The 21,791-nt window shown below is 60.8% G+C and overlaps 1 protein-coding gene and 3 long non-coding RNA genes across 13 annotated transcripts in view; 1 reads left to right on the top strand and 3 right to left on the bottom strand.

Moving 5' to 3' along the window:
- Positions 1 to 21,791, top strand: part of CNIH3 (cornichon family AMPA receptor auxiliary protein 3) — a 133,422-nt gene that overhangs the window by 72,869 nt on the left and 38,762 nt on the right. For 3 of the 10 annotated variants that reach the window (XM_040451941.1, XM_040451940.1, XM_040451939.1), the window contains 4 exons: positions 4,580 to 4,692; positions 7,353 to 7,496; positions 7,752 to 7,931; positions 14,900 to 15,548. In XM_040451941.1, the coding sequence (XP_040307875.1) occupies positions 4,580 to 4,692; positions 7,353 to 7,496; positions 7,752 to 7,931; positions 14,900 to 15,320 (858 nt within the window). In that variant the 3' untranslated portion in view covers positions 15,321 to 15,548. Of the gene's footprint in view, positions 1 to 3,754; positions 4,384 to 4,579; positions 4,693 to 7,352; positions 7,497 to 7,751; positions 7,932 to 10,728; positions 10,975 to 11,211; positions 12,248 to 14,899; positions 15,549 to 21,791 lie in introns of those variants that run through there. The other 7 variants (XM_040451948.1, XM_040451946.1, XM_040451943.1 and 4 more) reach the window with 6 other exon arrangements.
- Positions 7,444 to 9,413, bottom strand: LOC121015178 (uncharacterized). The gene is made up of 3 exons (XR_005783679.1): positions 8,276 to 9,413; positions 8,102 to 8,174; positions 7,444 to 7,528 (listed from the first exon to the last, which is right to left on the bottom strand). It is a non-coding gene; the product is annotated as an uncharacterized LOC121015178 (long non-coding RNA).
- On the bottom strand, positions 12,158 to 14,900 carry LOC121015175 (uncharacterized). Its single transcript, XR_005783676.1, has 2 exons — positions 13,308 to 14,900; positions 12,158 to 13,006 (listed from the first exon to the last, which is right to left on the bottom strand). It is a non-coding gene; the product is annotated as an uncharacterized LOC121015175 (long non-coding RNA).
- Positions 18,146 to 21,791, bottom strand: part of LOC121015176 (uncharacterized) — a 6,667-nt gene continuing 3,021 nt past the window's right edge. Inside the window, exon 3 of the long non-coding RNA XR_005783677.1 lies at positions 18,146 to 18,359. This is a non-coding gene — a long non-coding RNA (uncharacterized LOC121015176). The remainder of the gene's footprint in view (positions 18,360 to 21,791) is intronic.

The following is a 21,791-nucleotide window of genomic DNA, read 5'->3' as shown; positions in this document are numbered from 1 at the left end:
TTTAGCATACGTGCCCCAGGCGACCCTGTTCCCTGTTGCAGCTGGCTGGTGGACCCTATTTTGGGAATCAGTGCTGAGCAGTCATTTCGCAGACTTGCTTGTAAGTCCCCCGGGGATCTTGTTAACCTGCAGGTTGTGACTCAGCAGGTCTGGAGTGGAGCCAAGGTTCCCATTTCTCTCAAGCTCCCAGGTGATGCTGGTGACGCCGGTCCCGGGACCACGGTTTGAGGAGTGCGGTTCTCGGTGGGTTCCTGGTAACTGGTTGGGAAAGGCCCACGCACACCTACACAGTCTGGGGGTGGGCCCCGGCCGTCTGTGTGTTAGCAGCACCCCCATTGGATTCGGGAGTGCCATGAGGCTCGAGACGCACCGCTAGATTACCGTGAGGCTGAAGGAAGCCGGCTGGGGGAGGAGGCGGGTAGAGTGTCGGGGAAGTAGAGCTCACGGCAAAGCCCATTCTGTTCCCTCTGTCCCAGTTTCCCCTCCCCCAGAGACAGAGCTGAGGCCCCTCGGACTTCGGATGGAAGAAACCTTCCTCCCTGTGGGTGTTGGGCATGAAGGCGTTTCCTCCTGGATCAAGGCGGGGGGGGGGTCCCCAGTCGGCTGGTTTCCCCAGCACAAGGTGCAGCCAGTGGTGAGGGTCCCTGGGCAGTGGCGGTGGGGCCGGAGGGCGTCCGTGAGGCTGGGAGCTGGTCCCGAGGAGCGGGCAGGGCAGGGAGGAGCAGGCGGCTCTGGGGGCTCGGGGCAGGGTGTGGGGGAGCCAGAGTGCCAGTGTCCGGGGCACATGTGACAGGTGGCACGGATTTGTCAGTGCACAGCCAGGTCCCGGCTGGGGCCTCTGGGCTGAGCTGCGACTGGGCCGTTCACATGCTGGGTGCCCAGGAGCGGTGGGTAGAGGGGTGTGGGTTCGCTCCCCACCTTCTCCCTGGGCCTCTGCTGCAGAGAAGTGAGTCCACACGGCTGGAAAGCAGCAGAAAGTCCCCAGGTTTGGATTAAATGTGCTCAGGGAGGGAGGGTGAAGGAGAGGGTGGGTGGAAACCAGAGGGCCCCACGGGGCTGGGAAGTGGGGGCTGGAGACCACACTCCTCAGCTCTAGGCCCCACCTCTGTGCTCTGCCCCCCCCCCCCACAACCCCCCAGGTGTCCTCACGTGCTGCTGGGACCCAAGCAGGGAACTCCTCTTGCTGTCTCCCTCCGATGCCCCCCCCCCCCCCCCCGGGCTCCTCGTGTACGATGGGAACTGGCCCACAGGGAAAGCGATAGGGGACTGGCTTTTCTTGAGGCCTGGCCTGGTGTCTGGGATCAGCCGTGTGGGTCTGACCCTGACCCTGACCCAAGGTGGCCACACTTGGCCCAAGTGCCCAGCACAGCTGCTGGCCGCACAGGCTTCGGAGCCAGGCCCGCGGTTCCAGGGACACAAATCCACACACGTCAGACCGATTTGTGGTGGATTTTCACGTTACGGTTCCACACCCAGTGATTACGACCCAGAGTCTCCCGCTCACCCCTGGGAGTATCTGGCGAACATCCGTGCGAATTCCGCTAGGGCGGAACGTTAACTGGCCGGCACTCAGGTCAGCCTGGCCCCAAGCCTAGCTGTCGGGGTCTCCCTGCGAATCACGGCACCTGAGGCTGGGGCGCCCGTCTCCAGCGCGAGGGGATCACAGGCCTGGGAGCCCAGGCCCTGCCCCCGCCCCAGCTGCTGTGGGCTCCTGCCAGGCTGCCCTCCGGGATTGCTCTGTTCAGAGCGACCCCAGAGAAAATGGCCTCTTCTGGGCAAAGGGACTCAGAAGGTTTCCTGCCCGCTCTGGGTTTTCCCCGCAGCCTTCCAGCCCAGCGGTCCCAGGTTCCCCGCCTCCAAACCTGCCTGCCTCCTTCCCACTGCCCCTCGTGCACCTGTTCACCCAGAGACAGGCAGAGACGGTGGTACCTCCACTCTGGATGCTTCTGAGAAAATTGCCTCCACCCCGCCCAGCCCGCGAGGGCCCCTGTTTTAGGACCTGTTTAGCTCCGGCTGGGGAATCGGATGCAAGGACATCATCCTTTTCTTTCACTCCCAGGGGCCCGCGGGCATATAGACGAGGGGGGCTGGATGTCCGTCTGCTCCAAGAACAGTCAAGGCCTGGGTTTTCACGGTTGGAGAGGCAGGCTTGTCTCACGCCCTTGTCTTACATCCTTGGGTTTCTCTCCCCGCTTGGGGGAGCTGGGGGCTCGGTGTAGACAGGGCGGGTGCAGGTCAGAGGAGACTCAGGAAACCCCAGTTGGCTCTGGGCCATTTGGCAGAGGTTCTGGGCAAGAGTGACGAGCTCCCTACTTGGGGACTGGCTGGTACGCGATTGTTAGCGATGATAATAATAGGGACAGCGCCTCTTCCTTTACGATGCCCCTTCACCCGAGAGCGGCCTCATCCGCGGGACAGGCTGTGTCCTCACCGCGGCCCCATCGGTAGGTCGTAACTGCTGGCGTTTACAGGTGAGGGAAATAGACACTGCCTGGTTAGCCGCGTTCTCGGTGCCACACGGGATCATTATGTAAGTGTCGGGACTTACGTAACACTTTGAGACAGCGGCCTAATATTTTTAGCCCGATGTGGTCACGGCTGAAAACATGATGTGAGTCCACGGAGACTGGGTCTCACCCACGCGCCCTGCAAGCTGCACCCGGCCCTGGGACCTTCCTGGTGGCGTGGTGTGGCTCTCAGTATGTTCGGTCCCGGGACATGTGGTGGGAGACGGGGCGGGTCTGCAGGTGGGGGCGCCTTCTCACCACCTTCCCCTCCCCCAATCCCAGGGGATCCCATCCTGCCGCTCCTTCACACCCCCTCCGTGGGGGCTGGGAGAGCGTCCGCGCCCTGCAGCCCCCCCCATCCCTCAGCGGTGACCTAGGTGCCGCCTCACTACCCGCTCCTGTGACGAGTCAGGTTACCAGTCGGCAGACCACGGGTGGGCTACGGCCGGGGGTGCATGGACACACCAAGGAGAGGGGCGGTGCAGAAACGCAGTCAAACCACCCTAGTGGCGGGGGGCGGGGGGCGGCACGCGTGGAAGGAAGGAAAGTTCTTGCCTGGTCTGGGGGCAGGTGCGGGGGCCGGACCGGTAGAGGCAGGAGAGAGAAGGGAAGAGTGGCCCCAAGCGGCCGTGGAGGAGAAATGGCAGCATTTGGAAGCTGGCTGAGCCTGAGCGGGCGAGGGCCCTGGGGGGGTGGGGGGTGGGGGGCCCAGGCGGTGAGGGGCCCGGGGGTTGGTGAGGGGTCCAGGCGGTGAGGGGCCCGGGCAGGTGAGGTTCACCCACCGAGTCCCCTACCCTGGAAAGTGGCCCTTTGAGCTCGACTCCAGGGCTCCCGGGTGTGGGCCGGTGGACGCGGGAGTCAGGGACACGCCACGTGGGTACAAAGTGCGTTTCTTACACGCGTGCCTGGCACGTGTCTCCTCTGCATTGTCACGTGGGGCGGTTAACACCGTGGCCCGAGGGGAGGGGCCCGCAGGCGAGTCCCGTACCCGGATGGGGCGGCCGGAGGCGGTTTGTTTCCTGCCCAGAGGAAGCCTGGTGGGTGACCGTGGGCTGCGTCCCCAGCGCCAGGCGGCCATGCTGCAGACACGTGTGCTTGTTCGGTCCCTACTGAGTCCCAATAGCACCTGCGAACAGATGAGCAAAGACAGCGCTGGTGGGGGGGCAGGTGCATGTGTGTTGGGGGCCGGAGAGGGGTGCCGACGCTGTGGGCCTGGGGCTGCAGGGTGGCGCGGGGTGAGGAGGGGTGGGCTGGGCGAGGCTTCTGTTAGGAAGCGGCATTCGTGGTGAGCCTTCCGGCCGGGGTGGTGGGGAGGAGTGTCCCAGGGCCCCGAGGCGCTCGTGCCCCACTGAGGCACCGAGGCACAGCACGCGCTCCTACGTGACGGGGATGCAGACCCACTTTCTCCCGTGCCGTCACCTTGGTTACCGTCCCAACGTTGACTTCCGCTAAGATGTACGCACGCTGGGGAGTTTATAAACCTTGTGGCATTTACACCCACCCGCGTGGGCACGCTGGGGCCGGGGAGCTTGGCCTTCTGCTGGTCCCAGCATCGGACCCTTCTTGGTCCGGGCTGGCCTCCGTCTTGCGGGGGCCGGCCTCCCTGCCTTCATCGTCACTACATGTTCTTTCTCTCGGGCTCGCCCTGGTCCAGCCGCCACCAGGAAAAATGCCGTTTCTCAGGGCTTTCCCAGCCCTCCCGGGTCGGACGTAAATACGCGTGTTTACGCGGCGTACGGGTTCGCACGGGAGGGCGCGCAGGGCTCGGAGAGCAGGAGCCGGGCGGTTGCAGATTCGCTGGAACCTGTATCGGCGCGTCTCTTCCCGGGCCCGCCTCCCGCCTCCCGTGACCCCCGGCGGCAAGCGCTCTCGCCTGGTACGTAGGGCGCCGAGAGCCCGGGTCCACCGGGCGTGGGCGGGAAGCGTGGCTCTGGGACCGCTGAGAGGAAAGCGTAGCAGAAACGGAGCGTAGCCTTGGGGCGGTGACTGGGTCATGAGCACGCTGGCGGCCCGTCGGGCAGCAGTGACTTCCCTCCGTCTAACGCGGGCCTGTGCCTCTGCTCCCCCTTCAGCTGGTGCTGCCCGAATACTCCATCCACAGCCTCTTCTGTATCATGTTCCTGTGTGCGCAGGAGTGGCTCACCCTGGGGCTGAACATCCCCCTGCTCTTCTATCACTTCTGGAGGTAAGTCTGCCGGGGACGGGTGTGTGCTTCCTCTGCCCTCCAGAGACCGTGGCCCCGGAGGCCCCAGCCGCCTCATGCCTTCCTCTCTTCCGTCTGGGGACCCGTTCTCCGCAGCCTTCTCGTGGAGCTCCTCCCGCACGGCAGCCTCGTCAGGGAAGGCCCCTCTTCTTCCCTGGTCGGCTCACCGCGGCCTCGAACCTCACACATCCCCGTTACAAGCAGCTGCAGCGTTTTCACAGAAGTCGCAAAGTGGAGAGAACCGCTTTGCGTGGATTAACGGATACGCAAGAGTCGGCACGTCCTTGCGATGGCGTGTCACTTGGTGGTAAAAGGCGGTGATACGCGCTGTAACATGGCCGGACCTCGAAAATGCAGGTCAAAGAAGCGAGTCATTAAAGGCCATTTCTGTGAAACGTCCAGAACGGGCAGCTCTGAAGAGAAGGGAGGAGGGTTGGGGGCTGGGACAGAGGGCGGGGGACCATCGATAGGTATAGGGCTTTCTCCTTCGGGCGTGAGTGTCCTGAAATTCGATCCTGGTGACAGCTGGGCCATTGCTAAAGATCCCTGAACTGTATATTTTAAAAAGGTGAAGTTTTTGGTATGTGAATTATGTCTTTTTTTTTTTTTCAAATTTGTAAAAAATATTTATCCTCCTTTTTGAGAGCAAGAGACAGAGCATTAGTAGGGCAGGGACAGAGAGAGAGGGAGACACAGATACTGATGCAGGCTCCAGGCTCCGAGCTGTCAGCACAGAGCCGGACGCAGAGCTCGAACCCACGAGCCATGAGATCATGACCTGAGTCAAAGTTGGCCGCTTAACTGACAGACCCCCGGGCGCCCCTGTGAATCAAGCTAATAAAAGATGAGCATCTGTCAGATGGGCTGGATTTTCTGGGACCCCGCCCAGAGTTGCCCAGGGCCTGTTCAGCCCCGCCTCTGTGCGGGTCACAGTCTATGTCCTTGTCACCTGTCCTGCTCCTTGTGAAGTCCTCTCTGTGAGAGGAATCACCCTGAGACCCTTGCAGTAACGAGGTGTCTTTCCAGGCGCCAGAGTCATTGTGGACTCACAAAGTCGTATCCTCAGGGCTACCGCTCCTCCCAAAGTGGGAGGCCGAGCCAGAGAAGGGGTCCTCGACGGCCCCCAGGCCCGAGGCCAGGACGTTCTCCTGAGCTCAGCCCCTCCTGTGCCCGCTCTCAGAGCGCTTTACCGAAAGCGGCCTCAGCACCTGCATCTGCCACCTGCTTGCAGGCTGTTGTGTCCAGCGTCCCCCATGGTGGTCCCAGTACCCCGTGGATGCAGGCTGTGTGTCCAGCGTCCTCCACGGTGGTCCCAGGAGCCCGTGGAGTGGCCACTTTCGCCCCCATTTTACACATGACAAAGCTGAGGCTCAGAGAGGTCAGTGGCCGGCTGGAGGAAGGTCGGTCTGGTGGCCTGTGAGCCCCAGAGCCTGGCTCTCCCCACTGAGCCGTCCTGCGTCCACTGGGCGAGGTCGCCTAGAACATTCTCCGCCAAGGTCCGTAGGTTTTGGATCTGCCCCCAGGGAGGCAAGGAGCGCAGCCTGCGGCGTCCTCCCGGCACACGGTGGTGACTGACACCGTCACTGTCCTCTGACGGGGGTGAGGACGGGCTGGAACGCCAGCCCCCACAGTGCTGGTTAGAAGGTGTTCTTCTGAGCCTCTCTCCCCGCCTGGACACACAGCATCCGCCTGAGAGGCCAGAGGTCGGCCCCCCCAGCGGCCCCCACCCCCCACCCAGCCTCCCGCACCGGAGTCCCCACCTCCCGTGAACGAGGCCGGTGGTGTTTCCAGGTAGACAAAGTTAGCTTTAACACTCCCCCCGCCCCCCGCCCCATCTATTCCCTGTGCTTTCCCTTCCCTGGTTCCCGGCTCCCTCACTGCTCTCCCCCCGCCATGGCCAGGGTTCTCTGGCTGCTCTGGGTCCTTCCAGCAAGAAGACAAGTGATGTGAACCATTCCCACTCCAGTGAGGACATGACGTCCCTCCTGTAGTGTTCAGGATTCTATTTTATTGTTTTCTTAAAGTTTTTATTTATTTATTTCGAAGGGGGGTGGAGAGCGAGAATCCCAGGCAGGCTCTGTGCTGTCGGCACAGGGCCCGACGCGGGGCTCGAACCCATGAACCGTGAGCTCGTGACCTGAGCCAGAGTCGGGTGCTTAACCGACGGACCCACCCAGGTGCCCCCGGAATTCAGGATTTTGACAGAGGGTCTGGGGGGAGGACGGTGTGAAAACAGCCAGTGGTAGTTAAGCGAGTGTGGTCGGTGGCATTGCGGCCCTCTCTGTGCGTAGCACCCCATACCTGTGTGGATGCCCATGTGGGTGTGCACTGTGGACCCCCCCACACCCCTGTGCTGTGGACCCCCCACACCTGGAGGAAGGAGACTCTTCTCTCTGTCTCCAGGCACCAGGTGATGCGTCCTCCTTCTGTTGTGTAAGTGGGTGGAATCCCTGTGATGCCGGGGGACCTCGGCGTCCGGGAGCAGCCACGGGCCGGGCCGGGCGGTGACTCCAGTCGGCGAAGGCAGACGCCCGCTCGGCGGAGACCCCCGGACACAGTCCTGCGTCAGGGGGGCTTCCCCGGACGCCCTCACATCCCTGCCCAGCCTCGGGGCCAAGGATGCCGTGTCCTCTTCTCCGCAGGTACTTTCACTGTCCGGCAGACAGTTCCGAGCTGGCCTACGACCCGCCCGCGGTCATGAACGCAGACACCCTGAGTTACTGTCAGAAGGAGGCCTGGTGCAAGCTGGCGTTCTACCTGCTGTCCTTCTTCTATTACCTCTACTGGTGAGTTTCTGCCCCTCCTGACGCTTTCACTCCTGCAGCAAAGGAAGCAGGTTTTTTGCGGGGGGGGGGGGGGGCCGTGAGCGTGGGGGTCACAGCCTGGCGGGTATGACGCCAGCCACCTCACTCTGGGTCGGGGGCGACGGCTCGTGCCCAAAGGCAGAGGTCCTCGCCTGCAGGCGGGCGCGTCCTTAGGGCCACACGGTGCACCTCTGAGGAGGCGGTTGGGGACGTGTGGCCGCCACTCCTTCCCCACAGGGCTCCCTCCACAGCTCGGCCATTCGGGCCCAGCCTTGTGGCCCCTAGTCCACATGTAAGCATCCGGGGAACCAGAACGGGGACTCTGCGTGGCAGTCACGCTCCCGGAAGGGGCACGCTGGGTCATTACATGCGCACGCTCACAATTCTCCTGATGGTCTGTAGCCTCGTGCTAATCAGGTAAAACTGACTTTGCTGACTTGGCGATTGTTCAGGAGCCTCCCCCCGCCTTGGGTAGAGTGTCCTACCCAACAGATGGCGTAAACAGGATGCCTTTGGTGGGGGGGGGGTGCCTTTTCTTAAAGCGTCCCTCTCTGGTTCCTCTTTGGGCTCGTCTCTGGGGACCTCACCTGTCACCTTGCCACCTTGCGGTTACCTGCGGCCACGAAACCGCCAGCATCCCAGTGCTGCCTCCAAACTGGTCTGTGGACGGTAGCCGGGTGAGGAAGAGGAGGGAGGGGGTGTTAACAAGGCCGCCTCAGGCAGGGCGCAGGCTGGGCCGGCCGCGGGGCGGCCACACTTACCCACATTTACACACGAGCCCTGCTTCGAGCCAAGAGCTTGGTATACGTCGCTCAGTCTGGGGGCCACATGCTGTCACTGCCCACACGTTAGCAGTGGGAGACCACGTCCCCAGACGTCACATGTTTTCCCGTGGTCACAGCTGCAGGTGCATCTCAAGTCCGGTCCCAAACACAGAGCTCCCAACTGCTGGCTGTCGTAGGAAAGCTCTAGAAAAGTCTTAAGGAAGTGTGGTCTTTCTTTCGCATCAGAATCAGGGTGAGGAGGGTGAGTTTCTTAAAGATGCAGATTCCTGGGTTTGGATCTGCTGACTAAGGATTTCGGGGCCGGGTGTCCCCCCAGGGGTAAGACCTGCCTGTCTCCCCAGAACGTCCCAGAGTCCAGAAGACCCAGAGGTCCTTGGGGTATAACTTCCTCTGGGGTAAATCAGCCCGGGGGGGCGGGGGATTCAGAGTTATTCTACCACATTCTTCTTGGGGTGGAGGGTCGGTCCAGGCTCAGGGTGACCCCTCTCCCCTCCTTCCGTACGGAGGGTCCTGGGTCATTGCCTGCTTCAACGTACAAGGAGCCCGAGGGTCTCTGAAGTGGCCCTGGAGAGTCCCAGGGTGCCTGGCAGATTTGCCTGGGTCTGACTCCAAATCAGAACTTTCTAGCGACTAAAGTTTGTTCAGACTAGTTCCTGCCTTGGGAGGCTTCACAGGCTTAACGGCTCGACAGCGGGGGCTAGCATGAGTGAGGCTGCTCACTGGCGTGTGCCCAGCCTCTCCTGTTGTGGGGCTCCGGGTGCCCCTGCCACAGAGTCGGGGGTCCCGTGAGAAGTGGATCGCTCAGGGCCCCGGAGCCATGGAGGTCAAGGCGAGGAGGCACATCCCTCTGCCAAAGCCCGCGCCCTCTCTGTGATAGCAGCAAGTGACGTCACAGAGACCCTTCACCTGCCCTCCTCACTCTCGGTCACTCACTCACGCGGCATTTATTGAGCACCTCCTACAAGCCGGGCACCCTTCTCGGGAGACCGTGCTGAGCGTGCGGCTTGACGCCTGCCCTCGGGGGGCACAGGGTCAGAGCAAGGAGCGCGCGAGTCCTACTGTGCGCACTGTAGACACGCAGGCCAGCGAGTCAGACAGGGTGTCTGCCGTCGGGTCAGCCGTGGGGGGAGGGGTGTCTGCCATCGGGTCAGCCGTGGGGGGAGGGGGGTGTCTGCCATCGGGCCAGCAGTAAAGGGAGGGGTGAACAGAGGGGGGCCGCATGACCCAGGGTAACCGGGCAGGAGGCCGTACGGCCTCAGTTCTCTTGGCTCGAGAAGACGGCCATGTGGCATCCGCTCGGACGCGTCCCAGGAACCTGCAAATGTCTCCTGGCCCCAAGGCCACCCGAGAGGGGGTGCTGGGGTGGTCAGCACGCACTGCTGAGAGGATCCCAGGCTCCGGGCCAGACACTCGGCCGCCAGCTAGGGCCTCGGACACACGTCTTAACGTCTGTGAGGTCCTCGGGAACGAGGTGCCAGCCCCGGCTTTACTGGGGTCCCAGCGGCTGTCACTTCAGTCTGTCACCGTGCTCAGCTTGGACGCAGCTCTCCGCGTGCACATGGACCCCCTTCCCCCCTGAGAGTGGCCGGGGCTGACGGTCCTGTGCGCCCCTCGAGGCCTGCATCGAAGGGGCTGGGGGTTCTGGGGCCGGAGGGACGGGGTCTCTGGGGAGCTCCGCAGAGCAGTGAGGCACCAGGTTCGACGGGGAAGGGACGCCCAGGGTGCCGGCCAGGCAGAGCGGTGGTTCCAATTTTGTTCCAGAAACAAAGAAATTAGCGAATGCAGCGTGGAGGCAGAGACAAACTGAAGGACAGACAGGCAGTGTCTGGAACACCACCATTTGTAGGCACTGGGGGGAGGCGTGCTGTCGCCCTGCTGGCTTCCAGGAGGGGCAGGGCGGCCTCTGGGCACAGGCCCGCGACTGCGGCAGGGGCGCCCAGAGCCCGTGACGGAAGAGGCTGAGCACCCGCCAGCGAGCGGCCTCACCCCTGAGGCCCCCGCTGTCGAGCCGTTAAGCCTGTGAGGTTTCCCAGGGCAGGGGTGCAGTGGGCCCTCCAGCTGGGGCCCGGCCAGGGATGCTCTGTGCCCACGAGGTGTACCAGCCGTCCCGAGGCGTTCCTGAGCTTCGATCCTGGATAGGGATTGAAGTAAAACACTGCGGTTTCTTTCATGTGGTTTTCTTCCTTAGATTATCCATTTTTCTCCCTATAATGTGAAAAAATGGTCGCTTTTCTTGGTGCCGTCTATTTTGGTATACGTGTAGATACGTGTATGTGGTGTATTTTGGTGTGGAACGTTCCTCGGTCTTGCAGAATTAGCCTGCAGCCCTTTCTAAAAGCACAGGGTTCCTTACCCCCTCGCTGGCAGGGTGGGGGCACCACCTTAGCACACGTGCTCTTAATGCACATTTAATGTCTGGATTCTGTTAGAAACAGAAGGGCCAGGGAGATACCCCGTAAGAGATCACATAGTTTGTGTGCCCCTCGGACCTCGGAAGAGTGATGGTGGTCACTGTGGTGGCGATGCTGAGATGTGATGCGGCATAATCTGGGAGCCCCGGACGCAGCCATCACGTCAGCACGAGGCAGCTGCTGGGAAAGAATCTGCTGCACCCCTACCCCGGGGACCGCCTTACAGTCTCAGGAAAGGGGACGGCCGCCATCATCGCCTTGTGGGTGAGAATAACAGGCGCACAGCGATCCCGTCTCTCAGCAGGGGACACAATGCGCGCTCACAGCAGGTGTTTGGTCCGACGTGGTGGGAAATGATGTGGACCGTGGGGGGACCTGGCTCCGGTGCCAGGACGGGAAGGGAGCCAAGGGCTCCGGCTGCAGGAAGGACCTTGTTGTGAGGGTCTGAGTCCTTCCTGGGCTCCCACTCACTCCTTCTCTTCCTCTTCTTTCTGCATTCAGCATGATCTACACTCTAGTGAGCTCTTAACCCGGGCCGCACAGGTCATCAGAGACGGGGACGGGAGAGGCTCGAGGCGGAGTCCTCGCGACTGGCTGGCGGTTGGAGAAGGGCCCGGACTGGGGTGCGTGAGAGACACCTGCGGACGGCGGATTCCTGCGGCAGCGGGGACCGAGGTCACGGGGCGTGGGGGTCGCTGCCCAGCCCGCACCCAGGTGGCGATCCCGTCTGGGCCACGGGACCTCTCCTGAGCAAGGACTGTTGCTGCCTGAGTGACCCCCGCCCCTCTGAGCACCCCGTGCGGTCCACAGTGAGCCCGGGACCGCGGGCGGGGGGTGGGGGGGCACAACCGGCAGGCCACAAACTGCCTGCCCAGGAACAGAATGACCCAGGACCTGCTGAGGCCTCCAGGGTGTCGCGGGCTACCCGAGCCCTCTGTGTGTCCTCGGAGCCCCGCCGCACCCTGCGCTTCCGCGGGAGGGTCTGCGGGGGCGCGGATTCGCCATTGGCTCCCACCGGCCCCGAGCCCGCGGGCGGCCTGTTTTCGCGCTCCGCTTTGTGGGAGTCGGCCCGGCGACACTGGGAGCTGGGGCTCGGGCTGCTGGCCATGAATTATGTCCGAAGTCAGAGGGGAGGCGGGAATCGGAGGGAAGAATGATTTTTTAAAGCCTTTTCACGTTCAAAGTGTTCTTTGCCACCACAAACTGTGTTCTCCCGCTGTCGGTCCAAAACCGTCGCAGAATCAACGAAGGCAAATCGACCGGTCGACGTCGTCAACGCCTGTCTTCTTCTTAAGGACCCCAAACAGCGGCGCCCGGGAAACGCCCTGCACCTGCTCTGTGCTGTGTGCATCGGGCGGCCAGGAGGCGAGACGGCGCAATTACAGCCTCCTTTTGTGATGCTACGTCATTCGTTCTGTTAGTGCCACTCGAGGACTTTGGCTTATTTAGAATTTTCCCTCTGACGTCCTCTCCTGTTTGGGTAGGAGGTGTCCTTGGGGTTGTAAATAATGACAAGGCTGAGGTTTTTATGTTTAAATTGGGCACGATGATTTCTACCTTATTCCCCACACTTCCCTCTCTTCTGTGTGACACACACACAGGCTATTTATACACGTGCTCGGCTCCCGTTGGAACCGGTGACTCAGGTTTGTGAATGGTGTCTGTGCCGCGCGTCGTGAGCTATGTTTAAAACGCAGTGACAGCTTGTGCGCCACACCTACCCGGCCGCCTCATTTAAACCCCTCGCAGGCTGGCTGCCTCTCCGTACGGGCGGTGAACTGGCAGGTAGGGAGGAAAAGTTTCAAAAAGCTGTTCCGTTTCTAAAAATTCTGTAGGGAACAAAAAACTCAGGCTTCCGCTCTGAGGCTGAAGGTATAAAACCGGAGGATTCCAGGGGGCATTTTGGGGAGCAGACTCCCCTCTGTCCAGGGCGCACCGTGCCGGCTGCGTAACGGAGGCCGGGGGAGAGCGGCCTTCGGGGCTGCTGGGCCTCACCTCCGAGGTGGCCTGAGAAGGCCACCTGCGCGTGACCCTCGCCCCCACATGTCTCTCCCAGGAGCGGTCGCCTTCGTTTTTGTACTTTGCCTCCTTCCCAAAAGGCGACAAGTGGCTCGTGATGGCAGACACAGGGACACAGAGACCGCTAGAGTGGAGGGAGGGGATTCACACACACGCCTTCCCCGAGGTTCTGCTTCCCGCAGTTGAGCATTTCTTCGCAGCAAATCGTGGCGGCTCACGTTCGCCTGGGGCTTCATCGTCCGCAGATTGATTTCGTTCCTTTGATCTCCTCGCCCTCCTGTGGGGCTGACACGATCCTTTTCCCCATTTTCTTTCTTTTCTTATTTTTAAAATGTTTTTATTTTTTGAGAAACCGAACACAAGTGGGGGGAGGGACACAGAAAGAGGGAGACGCAGACTCGGAAGCCGGCTCCAGGCTCTGAGCTGTCAGCCCAGAGCCCGACGTGGGGCTCGAACCCACGAACTGAGATCATGACCTGAGCCGAAGTTGGGCACTTAACCTGGGACACCCAGGTGCCCCCCATCTCCCCCATTTCCCAAGTGAGGAAGGGAAGGCTCAGAGAGGGTGAGTGACTTACCTGTAGTCACGCAGCAGCCACAGACCTGTCTTTAAACCCAGATCGTCTGACTTCGAAAACCCCATGTCTTTTCCATCACCTGAAAGCCAGCAAAGTAGCTTGGGCTCCCGATAAGGTTCAGTGAGCATAAATTCTGAGAAAAGGAGATTTAGAGGCAGAGCGGGAGAAAAAGTGGCTGGGCTTCTTTTCCTTGGGCCCCAGCCTCAGACCTGCTGTACCGTGTCAGGTTCTTTCCGAAGGGGGTCCCTTGAAAGCTTTAAAAGCTGGCAGCACGCCCTGGGAGCGTCTTGTGCTTCTGAAAGAGGGACATCCGAGTACTTCCCTCCCCTGAGCTGTGGCTGGGACCCAAGTCCACCGGTCTGTCCGGAGCTTGAGCCCATTTTCAGTTCCTGGGAGAAGCGGACGGTGACCACAGGGCTGAGAGCAGTGGGCACCCTGTTGGAGCCGTGCTGGGTGCCGGGCTCTGGGCCACGACCCCTGACACACGGCGACCCCACGTTACCCACCAGGAAGCCAGGGAGGCTCTGGCCGGTGCGGCTGCCCCAGTGAAGGAGCCAGCAGACAGGTCTCGGTGCTGTGCCCGGTGACCAGCTAAGAACCACACTTGTTGGGCGGGCACAGCTGCCCGCTGGGTACCTTCGCCATCACTGTTCATCCCACAGAAGTGACCTAAGGAGGGAGGAGAGTGGGGCAGGGGCAGTGCTCTGGGTGAATCCCAAAGTGGCTGATGGACGGCGCTCCCTCCCCGGCCCGGGCCTGGGCACCCAAGAGAGAGCTTCTCGGGGACACAGACATTGGGAGGGCGCTGCTGTGACTGGCTCCTGCCTCCTCAGAGAGGCAGCGCTGCAGGCCTGATGGCCGCGCCCGAAGGGGGAGCGCAGGCCCCAAGGTGGGGAGGGGGGGGTCACTTCAGCTTCTTTTTCACGGTGGTGAGTGAAGTTTGTAACGGCACCCGCCGCACTCACTTGTTATAAAGGTCCGACGTGCTCAGGGCCCTGCATGCGGTAAGTTCGGTAAGAGGCCCCCACTCCACAGGAGGCGGTGTCCTCACTGTGCCCTGCGCCCTGCGCCCTGCGCCCAGGCAGGGCAGGGGCCCCACCTGGACCAGCTGTCCTCCCGGTGCCTCGTTCCGGAGGCACCACCTCGGGGAGGGCCACGGCTGGAGGAGGGAGAACAGGAGTGGCTGTCCCAGGAGGGTGGCTCCTGGCATACCTCCTGTCTGCTCAGCGTAAACGACTTCATGATCGGTCTTGGGCAAGCTTCCCGGCCTCCCTGCGGCTCGGCCTTCTCATCTGTAAAGTGGGGCAGTCATACCTCCCTGGCTGGTGTGCTTGTGACAACCAGGGGCCCTGTCTTGTAACGAGCCCTCCACAAACCGTGGTCCTCCGCGCTCAGCTCCCCTCCGCGCCCCCGCAGACTTGAAAGGAGCCTTTACTAGAACCACAGAGCACTTCCCCTCGTGGGCCACGCCCACGGCTAGTGAACCTTAGCTGCCTTCCTCCCGCCCATCCCGGGCCTGCTGTCCCAGGCACGCGACCCGGGTAACCGCCCAACCCTCTCAACAGGATCTTCCCCTTGCTTCCTGTTTTCAGGTGTGGGAATCGCAATAAAGTTGTCGCTGTTAAGACAGTTTTGTTCTCCCGCGTAAGAGATGAGTACAGCCAGCACAGGCTTCGAGGACGATCACTCGTGCTCACGCTGTGTCCCTGCACACACCCTCGTCTCCACCTCTCCCTTCCTGGGACGTGGGCTTGCTCCTTTCCAAACTGGGCGCTGGGGAGAGCAGTCCGGATGTCAGGGGCGGGCTGTGCAAGCTGGACGTGGCGGGCCACCCCAGCCCCGAGGCTTGGGCGGAGGGCTGCGGCCACCCTGGGTGCCGGACGAGGCCCCCGCGGCGTTCCCTGGGTTGCGTTCCCGCTGTCCCTGTGCCCGGGAGCCGTGCAGGGTGACAGGCCACGAAGCAGAGCCCCCCGGGTCTCCCCCACGTGGCCAAGTCCTATCTGCTCCCGTTAAGCTCCTGGGTGCCCAGGAGTGTCTTCGTGGGCTGAACTTGACCCCTTGGACGCCACGTGATGCCCGCACGTTCCTCCTTCCCAGCTGGCCGAGTGCGAGGCTTGTGCGAGCCGGTCGATACATTTTGTCGGGAGTTTGCTAATCTGCCGTCCGTGCACGGCCCTTACTAAAACTGCTTATGTGAGCTTACAACTAAATAAATTATATTCAAAACAAAGGTGACGTGTAGTCACAGCTCCCCACCTCCTGATTATTTCAATACGTTTTCCTGTTATCTGTGCTCCTGAGGGCGCGACTGTGGCGCCCACGCGGAAATGTTACTCGGCAGGGACAGGACGCCTCACCCTATTCAGGGCCGCTGGTGCCTCGCGACGGGCCGTGGCAGGAGTGTTTGCGACACAGACATTGGCAAAGCTGCGGATCACGTCCCCTGCTCCCCCCTACACCCCTCGCGCTCGCCGTCAGACGTTTACTAGCACGGGGCCCACGTTTACCCACAGACGGTAAGTCCGGCTCCAGGACACCGATGGGGACGCGGGGGCCCTGAGCACTGGAACCCAGTGTCCAAGACCCTCAGGGCCGGACCTGCACCCTCCCCAGCATTGGCACCAGTGGCTGTCACTCCATGTGCTCTGTGTCCCCGAGAGATGACAGGAAAGGAGACTTTTCACTGGCGTGTCATGAGGGCCTGGGCTTGGGCGTGACATAAGTGAAATACTCTGCTGAGCGCGAGCATGGTTTTGTGCTTGGACCCTGACCCCACACCCTTGAGTTCCCTTGGGGACCACTGTCCTGTGAGGGGGGCATCCCTTCCCAGGGACTCCCACGTCCTCCCACAGCTGGACCCACGCATCTTAGGTGGGTGCTGGGGTGAGGACCGACCGTACTCGGCCACATTCTCCACCCCGCGGGCGGTCTCACGAGGGGCCCCAGGTGTCTCGGGGGCTTGGCTGAGCTTTGCACGCAGAATCGGCTCGGTGAGCACAGCTCCTCCCTGGACCAGGCACCCCAGGGGCAAACACACAGCTTTTGGTTTCGAGATGCACCAGCACCAGGAGGCTGTTTGGCTCCTAGAGGGTGACTTACCTACCACCACGGCATTTCCGTCCCAAACGCCGTGATGGGGCCCCGAGCGGCAGACCCTGTCTCTTTCAGAGACACCTGGTACCTCAGAGAAACAGCACCACCTTCCCCTGAGAGCTGGATAAACGCCAGTCCCCGTGTGAAGTTATGGTGAGACACCTCCATCAGGCCCCAGGGCCGCAATGGAGACAGCAGGCGCGGAGCTGGAAGCTTCCAGGGAAGGCTGGCTGGTTAATGGCATCAGAGCACAGGTCCTGTGATGCTGTTCTGATTTTCCCGCAGCTCCACGGAGAGTAAGTTTGCTTTGGGGTGGCCTTCTGGGCTCCGCAGGCCGCAGAAAGCCCTGTCCACAGAGGGGACCAGGGCTCCGCGTCATGCCCAGACCCCAGGGACGGCCTGCACCCTGCACCCTGGGCAACTGGTCTTCAAAACCAGCAACTCTTTGTGTTGAAGGAACATTTCACGACTGGATGAAGACAATTTAGCGCTTGCCTCCCAGGGAAGCAGAAGGGACACAGCCGCGTGTCCGGCAGCGGCCACGTCTGAAACGAGAAAATGAGACGCGTGTCACTTAGGGCTGCATTACTGGGAGACGCCCGTCCTAGGTCTGGGGAAGCTCGCAGTTGGGGAGCCCAACCCACGCCAGGCCCAGGGGGTCAGAGCAGTGGGATGACGGGACTTCCTAGGGAGACGCAGGGGCCCCATGAGCGCTGGTTCCTCGGGCAGCGGCATCCTGGACACTGGAAGGTCGTCCGGATGGGGCGCGAGGGCCTGGCACTGAGCCCTGTCCCGTTCAATGGTTAGTATCATCCGTGACTCTCACGTGAAGGCCACCGATCAATCCCAGGAGGACACAAAGCTGAACACGATCCCGTCAGGACAGGCTCAGAATAGGAGCCGAGGCTCCGAGAAAGCAGGAAAATCCAGGCGGGGCGAGGAGCCCAGGGCGTCTGGTGGGCAGTGGGTCCTGGCGCTGAGCTGAGGTAGGGTCAGCTTGGGAGGCCCCTTTGTGGAAAGCGAGGGTGGGTCCCCAGCGTCCTCGGCCGCCGCCAGCAATCCCGAGGGGCACTGTTCAGCTTGCGGCCGCGTGCTTTACGAGGGATACCGGGAAATCGCATGTGCCCGGAGCAGGGCGTCCAGAGTCCCTTTGGTAGGCTGGGCAGAGAAGCTTCGAGAAGACTGTCTACAAAGAATCCAAGGTGCCACGAGGGCGGAGGGCAGGGCCGGGGTGGAAACACCCTGCCCCTCCTTCCAGGGCGGTTCTGGAGGTGCCGCAGGTGGAATTGGAGCTCTGTGCTCGCACACCTGTAGGAAGGGCAGGGCCACGCGCCCCGCAGACTGTCCCCAACCTCCCTGCGCAGGGAACTCTGGTCACGGCGTCACAGGGGGAAGGCTTGCAGGGCACTGGCTGTGAACTGCAGCCGTGGGGAGGAGTGGGGCACGTCGGAGGGGGTGGGATGGGTCCACGAGGGGAGCTAAGGATCGGAATGAGTGTGCGAAAGCGGGCTTGCCCCAAATTGGACAACAGCGTAATAGTTAGTCCACAGAATCCAAATGCAGATAAAGGCAGGAAGGGCTCGATTCAGGATCCCATGGATTATAAACTCTCTCTTTTTTTTAAGTTTATTTATTTTGAGAAAGTGCGGGAGCAGCAGAGAGAGAGAGAGGGAGAGAGAATCCCAGGCAGACTCCACACTGGCAGCACGGAGCCCGACGCGGGCTCAGTCCCACGAACTGTGAGATCGTGACCTGAGCGGAAACCAAGGGTCAGATGCTTACCCGACGGAGCCCCCAGGCGCCCCGTAAGCTCTTGGAGGACAGGTTTGCATTAGGAAGCTCCAGACCTGGGCTTAGCTCGTATTAGGACGCAGCAAGTAGATGCCGAATGGAACGCGGATCACTTGTGGAATCAGCGGGAAGCAGAGAGAGCTGCTCGGGGTGTTAGGAGCCGGTGTCCTGGGAGGAAGGCGGGGGAATGACTTCAACCCCAACTACTTCCGCAACATCACCCATGGTGCGGGCCCAGCTTTGGGGCCGGTGGGCCTGGTCCCAGGGAGACCGGGGCAGTGGGCAGGGTGCAGCCGGGCCCTGGGGGTCTTGTGGCTCCGGCCGTGGGGTCACCATGAGCCCGACTCCATCTTCCATGCATTTGCCCACATCTGGGCCCGCGGATGAGACAGCCTGTGTGCTCCCCCCCCTCGATGTCGGTGGGGAGATCCAGCCACACACAAGCCGGCCTGTGCGACGGACCCCTTGCCGAGCCCCACCCCTGGTCACAATAGAAGCCGGGGCCCGCCCCCTCGCCACTCTCACACCCTCCTGTTGGGGGCCTGCCCCACTCCCCCGAGAGACCCATCCTGTCGGTGATTAGACTCGCGTTTTGAGTGGGGGTTGGCGCAGCCTCCACCCCAGGGCGAGCAAGACCCGTGGCGACAGGTAGACCCTGGATGCAACGGAGGCTGGTCAGCGGCCCGTGTCACGGTCCCCGGGAGACGCTGCTGGCAGGGGGCCTTCCGGGAGCCCCTTGGAGGCTGGGCCCTTCCATCCCCAGGCCCCACCCATTCAAGGCCCCTGGGCTTGACCGTGCTGTGCACAGACCGGCGGGGGCAGGGACAGTCGCACCACAGGCCTGTGAGGGGGCAGGTGCGAGCCGTGCACACTGTCCTCACTGTCCGTGGCCCGGGGCTCACCAGCCGCACGGAAGGCGCCGTGCAGCCCGTGGTTCGGTGAGCGACGCCATCGGTGGGTCATGGAGGGAGGGGTTAGAGGAGAGAAAACTCTGGGCTAGTGCCGCACGTTTGTAATTAACCTTCTGGACAAAGAGAGGGGAAGGCGGTACTTTTCTCCGTAATATCCTTTGCGGCTGATTTTCATCCTCGAGGACTGCCTTCCAGAGCCTCGCTGGTGGCAGCGGGGTGTTGTCGGGGGCAGGAAGGTATGGGGTCCCGTCCCCTTTGAATTGGACTCTGCAGTTTGTCCACTCACCCACACCCATGCATACTCACGTGTGCTCACTCACACACACACTCATATACACACTCGCATGTGCTCACACACACTCATATACACACTCACATGTGCTCTCACACACTCATATACACACTCACATGTGCTCACACACTCATGCACGCTCTCACATTCACCCCCACGCCCACATGTGCTCACACACATACATGTGCAAACATGTCTTACAGTCACTCATACACGTGCACACGTGCTCACACACACTCACCCACATACCCACATGTGCTCACACACACATACACGCACACACATGTGCTCGCACACACTCATGCATGTGCCCACATGTGCTTGTGCTCACTCATACACGTGCACACGTGCTCACACTCACTCATGCACTCGCACACATTCACCCCACACACCCACATGTGCTCACACTCACGTGCACACACCCACACACTCGTGTGTGCACGCTCACACACGCATGCCCACACGCACACTCATGCACACTCTCACACATTCACCCCACACACCTACATGCACTCACATCCATACACTCTCATATCAGGTACCACACTTACACACAGGCATACACTCACATCACACACCGCCTACCCACACACACCCACATGTACACACACCCTCATACACCCCCTCACAGTCTTCTACATTCACCCACACTTACACATACCACACACATATGCAGTCACATTCACACATATGCTCACACACATACACATGCACACACATGCAAATGCTCTTACATCACACACCACACCCACACACACCCCCACTCACACACGCACACACATTCACATGCTCTCACGTCGCACGCCCACACACATCCGCACAAACTCTCATAGCATATACCATACTCAGCCCTACACACTCACGCATGTGTACACACGCTCACACGCACGGACACACACACCACACACACGTTTACACTCTCACGCATGTACACACAGACGTGCTCTTACGTCACATACACATTCTGACGTATTCACCCACACCTTTACACACTCACACATATACTCACACACTCTCACAGCACATACCACACTCTTACACACACCACACACACACCTCGTATACACACCTTCACCCACACACCATACACATATACACACACACCCCCATACTCTCACATGTGCACTCACACATACACACTCACATATGTGCACGCACACACTCACACCCGCTGTTTCTCAAGGTCAGTCCCTCGGGTCCCCTGTCCTTCTAAGCCTCTGGTGAGAAGGAAAAGGAAGAGGCAGGAGACCAGGAGGGGAGGGAGGGCTGAGGGCAGAGAGGAGAGGACATCAGTCGGCTGTTTTAAGGACATGAAAGCCCTCTCCTAAGTCGTTACGGTCTTGCCAGTTCATTTCTTTCAAATGGAGTTAAAAGGTAATCTGATAGGTTTCATTATCTTCACAAATAATTCATAAATTCAGATGAACTCGGAACCACGACATAGCGTGTGGGAAGATTTCAAGGTCTGACAAGGTGATAATTATGGGGCCACGCTGGAGCTGACAGCCGGCGTTGCAGTGATCTCCTTCCATTGAAATTCTCTGTGTGATTAGGAAAAAGGCAACGAACGGAGTTCAGTGGGCGCTCCTGCCCCAGCGCAGCACCCAAGAGGTGTGTGGCGTGTGTGCGCGGGTGGCTTCGTGGGCAGAGGACTCTCGTGCGTAGCCAATGACAAGAGCAGCACAGATGTCTGCAGAAGAAGGGCGTGTTCAGCTGCAGAAGCCTGAGAGAGTCAGAACTCTGTTATCAGCACAAGCCAGCTCATGTGCGAGAGCTACTGCTCTGCTCAGTCTGGACACGCATCTCTGAGGTGAAGACAGAGCACACGTGTTTGTGTGGTGGACCAGAAGGAAAGCCAATGACTTCTGGAAGGAATACGGCATTGCTTTGTGCTGAGTGCGCTTAAGTTGGCAGAGTATCTTCTATAACCTTGACATACATGTAAGCTCATGAAATAAACCATGAGTTTCAGGATAACCACACAGTGAGTGCCATCCATCCATCATACATCCTCCATCACCCCCATCCTCCATCACTCCATCCCTCCATCCCTCCATCCACCTACCTATCCGTCGATCCACTCATCCATCCACCCACCTATCCATCATCCACTCATCCATCTATCCATCCACCTATCCATACACCCGTCCATACATCCCTCCATCCATCCACCCACCCATCCATCTACCCATCCATCCCTCCATCCATCCACCCACCCACCCATCCACCCACCCACCTATCCACCCATCCATCTATCCATCCACTCATCCATCCAGCCACCTATCCACCCACCCATCCACCCATTCATCCATCCATCCATCCACCCACTTATCCATCCACCCATCCATCTACCCATCCATCAATCCATCTATCTATCTATCTATCTATCTATCTATC

The sequence above is a fragment of the Herpailurus yagouaroundi genome, unplaced genomic scaffold (assembly GCF_014898765.1).
Source record: "Herpailurus yagouaroundi ecotype Mexico unplaced genomic scaffold, PumYag 205, whole genome shotgun sequence".
In the NCBI taxonomy this organism is placed as follows: domain Eukaryota; kingdom Metazoa; phylum Chordata; class Mammalia; order Carnivora; family Felidae; genus Herpailurus; species Herpailurus yagouaroundi.
The sequence above is the reverse complement of the archived record's forward strand: the minus strand, read 5'-3'. Positions and strand labels throughout refer to the sequence as shown.